Here is a 9,081-nt window from a genome sequence, read left to right on the forward strand (position 1 = left end):
ACTTAAGTAACGTGCATTATGGAGAATAACGGCTACATTTGATTTAGTATAGGTTTTCCTGATTTTTAGGAGAAATTGTTAGTTTACTTCTTGTATATATTGAGCCGATATCTGGACTAAACACACAACACTTACGTTCGATACTTAACAGCATTCAATCACTGTAACACGATCCCGAGCAACAGCTCCAACAGTTGTAATTTTTCATTGCTTAATAAATTGGTGGTGATAGTTTTTACCACCTGGGGTTTTTTATTTGTTATCCTCAGGATAACGAGCTTTTTCCTCGCAACAAATCTTTGTGTCATTGCATTTTCATTCATTTTTATCAAGCACCTAACCCCACTTACTAATTTGGTTACGAATTTATTCTTGTTGATTTTTACCCAAAACAATTCGGTGCCCACTGTGGGGTAACCGGTACTTCAATTTTTCAAAACCTTTTACGTCATCCTCGATCACTTTCATCCCTTCATCATGTCCACAGCCAAAAACCAGTTCCGTCTTTGCTCCAACCACCAGCACTGCTCCAAATGTCAACCCTGGTCCTCCGCCAATTCTGAAGAAAAACACTCAGCCTAGATGAGATCTTCCAACATACTCGGGAAGCTCTACACGGGTAGACCTTGTTATTTCTAACAATGATATTCTCTCTTTGATGAAGCAGGTAAAAACTCATATGGAGTAGCAAGAAAATACCAACCTGAAGCTATTCAAAGAAATTGAAGGGATCAAGAAAAAGCCATGCTAGGATACTTCTCCGCTTATCCCCAAAGCCCTCGATTTTGATTCTCCAGGATCATCAACTCTCCAGAATAATGGACCCTCGGGGGTACAACCAATGAGGGACCCGCCTCAACAACAGTCAAGATACTTGGATAATTATCCTCCGGTATCCTTGGAACCATTCAGACCTACGAGGCCAGACCCCATTCACATGCTTCCTTGTTCAACAACGCCAGCAGGCTTATTCACCTCAGGGCCTCCCATAGTATCCTCAGAAGTACATATTGGGGATGATATCCCTATGCAAACGCAGCCTTATCCTGAAGCCACTTTTACCGGTGCTACAATCAGTCAGAGCTCAGGATTATAGATATGTAGCCATGATCTTGGTAACAATTTACTTAACGCCAATTTATATACTAACCATGGATCTATGCAGGATAAGGGGATTTCCTCCGAAATAGCAAGAGAATAAGAAAGGATATGATCTCTAATATCTCGAGGATAATATGCCCAATAGCAGAAGTCCCAACAGGGAGCCACAGGTTATCCAGATTCACTGGCGCATATGTGAAGTGAAGATCCCTAAAAGATTCCAAACCCCTAGCATAAAGTTGTATGATGGCACTACGAATCCTGAAGAAAACGTAGCCCAATATAGGGAAAGGATGGAGATTAACCCCATCCCTGTCAACATCAAAGAGGCTTGCTTGTGCAAAGGATTCGGTTCAACAATAATAGGACCGGCTCTCAAGTGGTTATTGATTATTCCTTCCAATACTATCACCTCATTTGCTCATTTAATTACCTTGTTTAATAATCAGTTTTCTTGTAGTAGATCCTTTGAGAAACTGACAGGTGATTTATACAGAGTAGTTCAAAATAATGATGAATCCTTGAGGAATTATATCACTAGATTTAGCAGGGAAGCTTTAGACATCCCCAACCTTGATGTAGCAGCCGCTGTTGAAGCTCTCAAGATGGGATTAAAGAAGGATTCTCAGTTCTATGACGATCTTGTCATGATGCCGTGCAGGAATCTCGACGAAGTTAGGAATAGGGCTTTGAGATACATACGGCTGGAGGATGACAAAAAGGCTTATGGGAATTTGATCATTGCAAAATACGAGTGTACCAACAGGAAATCAGATTCTCCACAAAAATTCTCTAGACCCATGTCACACCCCGTTGAGCGTTAGCGGAAGCGTAAAACAGAAATGTAACAGACACCTCTGGTATCAACCATATTGTTTATAAATAATAATACAAACTAGTTTACAATATTTTACATGGGGCTGGCAATTCGTGTATTAACAGGTTTAACAGGTATGAAACGACACGCTGAACACAAGTATCAAACATGAATACGACTCGTTTAACTACCTTATATGTCATGACTATAAGACAGTTTTAAGTTTCATGTACCAATAAAGGAATATAATGGAGTCTAGCCAACTAATTTCAATTATTTAAGAAAATTAAAAAATCACATACCGCACTTTTTTGCTTAACAGGTCTTATCGTGTATTTAACAGGTACCCAATTGCCAGCCCTAATTTTTACATCAATCTAACTTTGTTACAACTAGGTGATACAAACTAAATCCAGTCCGTTACGCAGCTTTACTTCTTACTAGCACACCTGCATCAATTTACCCAGCATTGATCGCAAGTCAAACACGTAGCACATTGACTTTCTAATTCAATCCAGTACCTGAAAAACATGTTAAAACGGGTTAACTACAAATAGTTGGTGAGTTTCACGAGTTTCAAGAAATCAGTTGTGCGTACAACAATCATAGTTGTAAATACTCAAGTATGTATGAATGTACGTTAATAAGTATGTTTGTTTGTATGTTTATGATGTAATTATACTAAGCTACAGTGAAGCCTTGACTATCTGTGCTGCTTGCATCCATTTCCCATGCCCAATCAACAACTGTGGCTCCCCTTCCGCCCACAACATGCCCCGATAGCTATGTCTAACACTACATAGCCTGTTTGTATAAGTATGGTCATGTGCAAACAGCGCTATGTGACACGGAAACCAGGCCGATTCCGTTTGGGTTTGTCAAACCAATAGTACTATTCACAAGCCACTGGCTCGAAGTTAATCATTGTGTTCGTGGGGACTTTCATGTGTTAGCACTTAGATAATTCCCATCATCAAACAATTCAGAGTATATAAATATGTATCAACATGTTTTTCACCCCAAAAAGTTCGTAAAAACAGTTTAAAAGTGGGGTCATGAAACTCACGGTTTAATAGGGATTCAGTACAACGTTAGCTTGTAATTCGTTTGACTCGTATCACTAGCTCCTATAATCAATATTATAATAATATTAATATTTTAATATTATTATAATCTTAATACTAAACTGGGCTGTATATCTAATATGGGTATAGCTGTAACACCCAGAAAGCGTTAATAGGCTTAGATTGTGATGTTGTTCAATGCCTAATACTTAAACCCGAACTTGGCTCAATTTTCTCGTTTTCCCAACTGGGCCAAGTTGTTCGTTTATGCGTTCAGAAAAAAGTGATGGGAAAGTAAGTTAGGTAAATGTGTTGGTCAATAAAATGATTAAGTTATAAAGAAAGATCACAAATTGGGGTTCTGGATTAGCTATGGGGCTCGTTTATGCTTATTCAGTTTGATTAAGAGAAAAATGCGCACAATTTATCCAAATTGTCCGGATTTCTCATAAAAAAAATTGTTTTTACTTAATTAATCCAAAAATAAGATTTCTGATCACTCTTAGTGTTTTGACATTCCAACAAGTTCGTTAACAACGAACTCGTCGGTTTTTATCATAATTGAATTTGTTTAATCTTTAAATTGGTATAATTAATCATTTGTTAATCCATAAATTATGAAAAATTAGTCACTTATCAATTAAAATATGTATATTTTTATAAAAATATTTTTGGAAGTATTTACTGATTTATTAATTTATAAAAATTCATTTTATCTGCTATATTTAACCCGAAAATCGTCCGTTTGTACCAAACAATCTCCAAAAATTCTACCAAAATTTCTGAGTAATCAAAATACTTCCCAAAAAAACCTGTAAAAATTCCAAAACCTAACACTTTTGCCAAATTACCTTTTTGATCCAAAAACGACTATGAAAACTCGAATAAACACGAATCCACAAAACATAGCTAGGGTTTTCCAAATGATCCCAAATTTCATATATCATCATAATATACAAAATCTGAGTTCCCCACGAAATTTCATAATTTTTCAAGCATTTTAACTATTTTTTCCAAATAAACGTCCCAATTCGGTAATAAATTCGCCAAATATTCTCGAATGGTCGAAAAATTACCAAATTTGAACAGGGACTCAATGATATGGTCCCTGATGTCCCTCCAAAATTTAATAACTTAAAAATATGAAAATCACAATAGAATCCTAGACAGCCCGTAATCGAGTGATTTGGTATTACCTTATAGATTGTATATTTCTTATAGATTCCCCCTAGGATATCTGGGTTATAACCAAACCCGTTCGGTTATCTGTTCGTTCATTACGCAATATGTGGTTAAACGCTTATTCGATTTGTAAATCTTGAGGTGTAACCGGTTTTGTCACGAATACCACATTCACCCCCTGTCAAGAAATTTTGTCCCCGAAATTCAATATACTAGTTAAATTTTCTTAGGAACAATCGTGAATATTTGTTTTCATTTCAAATGTATATAATTCCCCGTTAAGGCATTTTACCGAACTTTGACCATTGAAATTCTAGTGAGTCGTAACTGTTTGCCTTCACGCCTATTATTTATACGGGTTCTTTATAAAGTTTATTTATGTGTGAGTTTCCAAATGGTACTATCTCTGCCTCGTCAATAATGTACTTATTTGTTTCGAGGTAACTTCGTACAGTTCTGTGTATGTTAATGTTAACATATCAATTTCCTCAACTCAAGTAATACTTTCCAAAGGTTAACAAGCTACTACATACATTGGTATAGTTCTTTGGTCAGTCTTAGGCGGCATTCAGTTTGTTTTTGATTTTTACGAGTTTTATCTGTGGTTTTCGGAATCAACTTGGATTTTGCATTTGAGTGTTGCTAACTTTTAGCCTATTAAGGTGATGATTTATATTCTTGCTCGTATCGTACTAGTTATAGTGTTGCCCGTATAATACTATGGTAATTATTAGAATACGAGTATTAGACCAGTGGAAAATGCTGGCCTTTATTTCCTTCAAGATTTAATATACAGTTGCAATGTAATTATCACAATATTTGTATAGTTCGCCCAGATCGATCTTTATTTGGGAATGACATGTTGTGCTTAAACCAATTCGGTTTCCTAGGTTTTGCCAAAATAAGAGGCCTGATGTCTATCTCGATCTGAAATAAATGGGATAAACGCGCCATTCTGTGATTTTCAGTTGTATAATTGTTATGGATCGGGAGAGAGTATGCAAATTAAGTTAGTGGGTCAACTAGTACCTGGACTATATTGCATACTAGGGATGATTTATGAAAAGGTGTTACGAGGCTCATAGTAATCTGTCATACTCCCACCGGGTGTTTCCGAATGCTATAACATTACCGAGGGCTTCTGACATTCTGTCTTAATTCTAGCACAAGTCAGATAATCGGACCATCAATAATATTCCTTTAAATTTTTGTACATCTTGTTGGTACCTGGATGAATAGAATCATTGGACTTATGTGCTTCGTCCATGATCAGGTCACATAGTTTACCAAAAGTTGGAATCTAGACTCGGTTTGTTAGAGGTATAGAATTTCATCGGTTTTCCTTTCCAAAGTTCTTATCGTCCTTGTACAAGATTTTGTTTCCCAAATGTTATGCTCTTTGGGCTTTCTTTTGGGCGATATGAATACGCCCGATAATGTTTGTGTAAACAATCATTACAAATACTCATACTTTCCAGTGTTTAACTTTAACCCTTCATCTTAAGGCATCGGTTTATTTCTCAATTACAATTGTTCCACGACTCTACTCGTCTTCTTTACACCATATCTAGTTTTGACCGTTCAATTGTAGGTCATAGGTTTTTGTGATTCATGTAAATTGTGCATTTAATGGCATATAAATAGTATTCTCATGCCTTAGATGTAAAAGTAATCGTCCCATACTCTGAGTCAAAGATAGTATAATTCTTCTCGTGTGCTTTTGATTGTTGGGAAGCGTATATCGTAACCTTGTTTTTCTGCATTAATACGCACTCTAACCCTTTTCGGAATGTATCCCAATAAATCACACGATCACCAGTCCTTTTAGGGAGACTTAGCATCGGGTTTGAACATAGTTTCTTTTTCAGCAATTGAAAATCCTTATTTTGTTCTTCTTCCCAATTATAAATTCGGTCTTTTTGGGTTAAGAGGGTTAGCGGTTGGGCTATACTAAAAAATTTTCAATATGGCGCCGGTAATACCCAGAATTTGGTGAATTTCTTTTGGTTACTCTGTGTTTACGAGTTTTACTCGGGTATATGTGAAATTTGCGTCAACTAATAACGTACCCTAAAAATTGTACTCCTTGTAGCCCAAATTCATACATGGACATCTTGATATACCATTCCTCCTGCCTCAACATCTCCAAGATCGTTCGTAAATGTTGCTCGTGTCCCTTCTTAGATTTTCATTATATCAGGAGGTCATCACTAACATTATAATGAATTTGTCTAGGTATGATTTACTAACTCGGTTCGTGAGGTTCATGAAAACTACAGGTGCATTAGTCGGTATGAAGGGCAAAACTAAGGGTTCATAGTGATTATATTGAGCTCAGAATGTTGTTTTAGAAGCATCTTCATTTTGGATTTTAACTTGATGGCAATCGGATTTGTGGTTAATTTTCGAGAAATAATTTGCTCCCTGAAGTTGTTCGAACAAATATTCATGAGAGGGGATATTGGTTTTTAATGGCAATTTGTGTAGTTTTCAGTAATCAACGCACATCCAAAGATTTCATCATTCTTTACCAACATCACTGGTGCTCCCCAATGATGATAGCTAGGTCCCATAAAGCCTTTATCTAATAATTCTTGTAGCTGTGTAATTAGTTCTTACATTTCGAAGAATGCCAGACGATAAGGTGCCTTGGCAATAGGATTTGCCTCTAAGGTTAGGTCAGTTCGGAGTTTAACTTGTCGGATAGTGGTACTCCAGGTAGTTTATCAGGAAGGCATTAAAGTATTTTGAGTACTACGGGGATATCTCCTATATGTTTCGTTGAGATTTTCAAGGTTACATTTTCCAGAAATGTCATATACCCTTGGCAAAGGCATTTTAATACTTTAAGATAAGACAGGAGAGGTAATATTGCACCAAAACTTCTCTCCTTGTATCATAATGGCTTCATCATCCAAGAAAGGAATTTTAACTTCTTAATCTCATCACACACGTTTTCCGTCTTGTATTTAGCTAACTAGTCCATACTGACAATTACATCGATGCTTCCCAACTAGACTGGGAGTAAGTCAATAAAATTGGTTGGTTGTTTAGGATAACAAGATAGTTTTGGAGTATTTGGTTAACAGTTCTAGGTTTACCGTTAATGGAGTCTATAGCATAAGGATCTATTAGTTTACTAATCAATACATTTACCGGGGATAAGAAGTTAGTGGGGATAAGACTTCCCTCATTGCTTATATCAAACGAGACTAAAACATATTAATCAAAATTTACAAATGTACTCTTCACCACATTTAAGTTTGTCGTGTTTTATTGGGTCCCATCACTAATCGCGACCTCTAGCCGAGTTAGACATCAATGTTCGTTCTTGGTTTAACTTGGGACAATTCTTCTTTTGAAGCGTTTCATATTTCTATACTCATAGTAAACATGACAGTTTGTCATAGTTTGTGATCGAGTTGGTTGTGATTGGGATGACTGTAAGTGATGAGGTTAGAATGATTGGTTTACAGTGTTCATAATGGTTTCACGGCTACAGGCATAGTACCCAATCTTTTTTTTTTGACATGCATTTATTTGGCATACCCTTTAGCAAAAGTTCATTGTATATGTTTAATACTGAATTAAAGTTAATTGTCGTATTATTTTGAGTTGTAGGGTACGCACGTTTAAATTGTTGTAGCTCTTATACTTCTGTTTCGTGATTAGATTGTTTTGTACTAGATGATTTTCCGGTACTCTCAACACACCTTTACTGACGGAATTCAAAGTTACCACCCTCGCTTGCGTCACGGTACTCTCAAAAGTTAAGTGGCTAACTAGATTAACTAAGGTCTCTTCTTTTGGAATACTAACCATAGCCTTAGTCGAACAAAACTGTTAGAACGATTTGTGCATTCCAGTTGACCCACCCTTTCGTTTTGGATATTGCGGGTTCGCGTTTTTAATTTCTAGATTTCATTCCTTGGACGAGAATGTTTCAATATAACGGTTTTAAGTTTTGCCTAAGTCATGCGGATGATTGCCTTTTGTTCCCGAATTTGTACAATCATTTTTTACCACACAAGGGCATGGCTAAAGAGTGTAATAGTAACATAATTAACGAAACAATTTGATGAGAGCTACTGGTACGGATAACAGACTATATCGTCTCGATCCATTTTACTAATTCGTTTGATTCTTTAGTACCACTAAAATTTACATGTTTGCACGACTTAAATCATTTAAAGCGAGTATTCCCGCCGTGAAGGATCACGGTTGTTACGACTAGTATTCATGTTCGGTAAAATATTTTTGTTGCCAATGGCATTTAGTGGGGGGAAATTATTGTTGTTGGCAGCATCACTAGTGTCCCGAGGGAGAGTATTATTCATGACAATGTTCGTATTTATCGAGAAAATAACATTTGTAGATGTATTAGTATTGGGCGACAAAATAATATTCACGGCCATATTAGTGCCTGGCCTTTGATTTGTATTCATTGTTGTATTAATCCTGGCAGCGAATCGCGCTGCGATTGTCAGAGTTACCATCTGCAGTTTCCGAACAATCCTTTCGGCCACAACTACCTAAAATCACGTGTTTGTTTTCTTCAGTGCCATTCTATAATGATAAACAACTAAACTTCACGTAATAGAATTTTCCCTATAACTCATTGCGCAGGGAATCACATTAACTAACAGGCAAATAATTCAAATAGCAGACACGTATTACACATACTAAATCACGTATCCATATACTTAGGATAGCACATAAATTTAGCCTAACAAGGCCATTGTTTGAATATATATATATATATATATATATATATATATATATATATATATCGAAAATTGTCATCCCATGACAAGTAAATTTAACCCGGTAAGGGTCAATGTTTAAACTAATAGATCCAATTCGTCTCCCATATCAGCATAGCACACTCCCAAATGCTTGCATGGAGTATCGAAACTA

General features: G+C 36.3%; 1 protein-coding gene across 1 annotated transcript; it reads left to right on the forward strand.

Annotated features, from left to right (window-relative positions):
• Window positions 1-1,235: 1,235 nt before the first annotated feature.
• Window positions 1,236-1,925, forward strand: LOC143570390 (uncharacterized). Its single transcript, XM_077056050.1, has one exon. It carries the CDS (start codon window positions 1,236-1,238, stop codon window positions 1,923-1,925), a length of 690 nt encoding a protein of 229 aa, XP_076912165.1.
• Window positions 1,926-9,081: the final 7,156 nt, after the last annotated feature.

This window comes from Bidens hawaiensis, unplaced genomic scaffold, assembly GCF_021521415.1.
Source record: "Bidens hawaiensis isolate Kalapana, Puna unplaced genomic scaffold, B.hawaiensis_p1.1 tig00024977_1, whole genome shotgun sequence".
Classification (NCBI taxonomy): Eukaryota; Viridiplantae; Streptophyta; class Magnoliopsida; order Asterales; family Asteraceae; genus Bidens; species Bidens hawaiensis.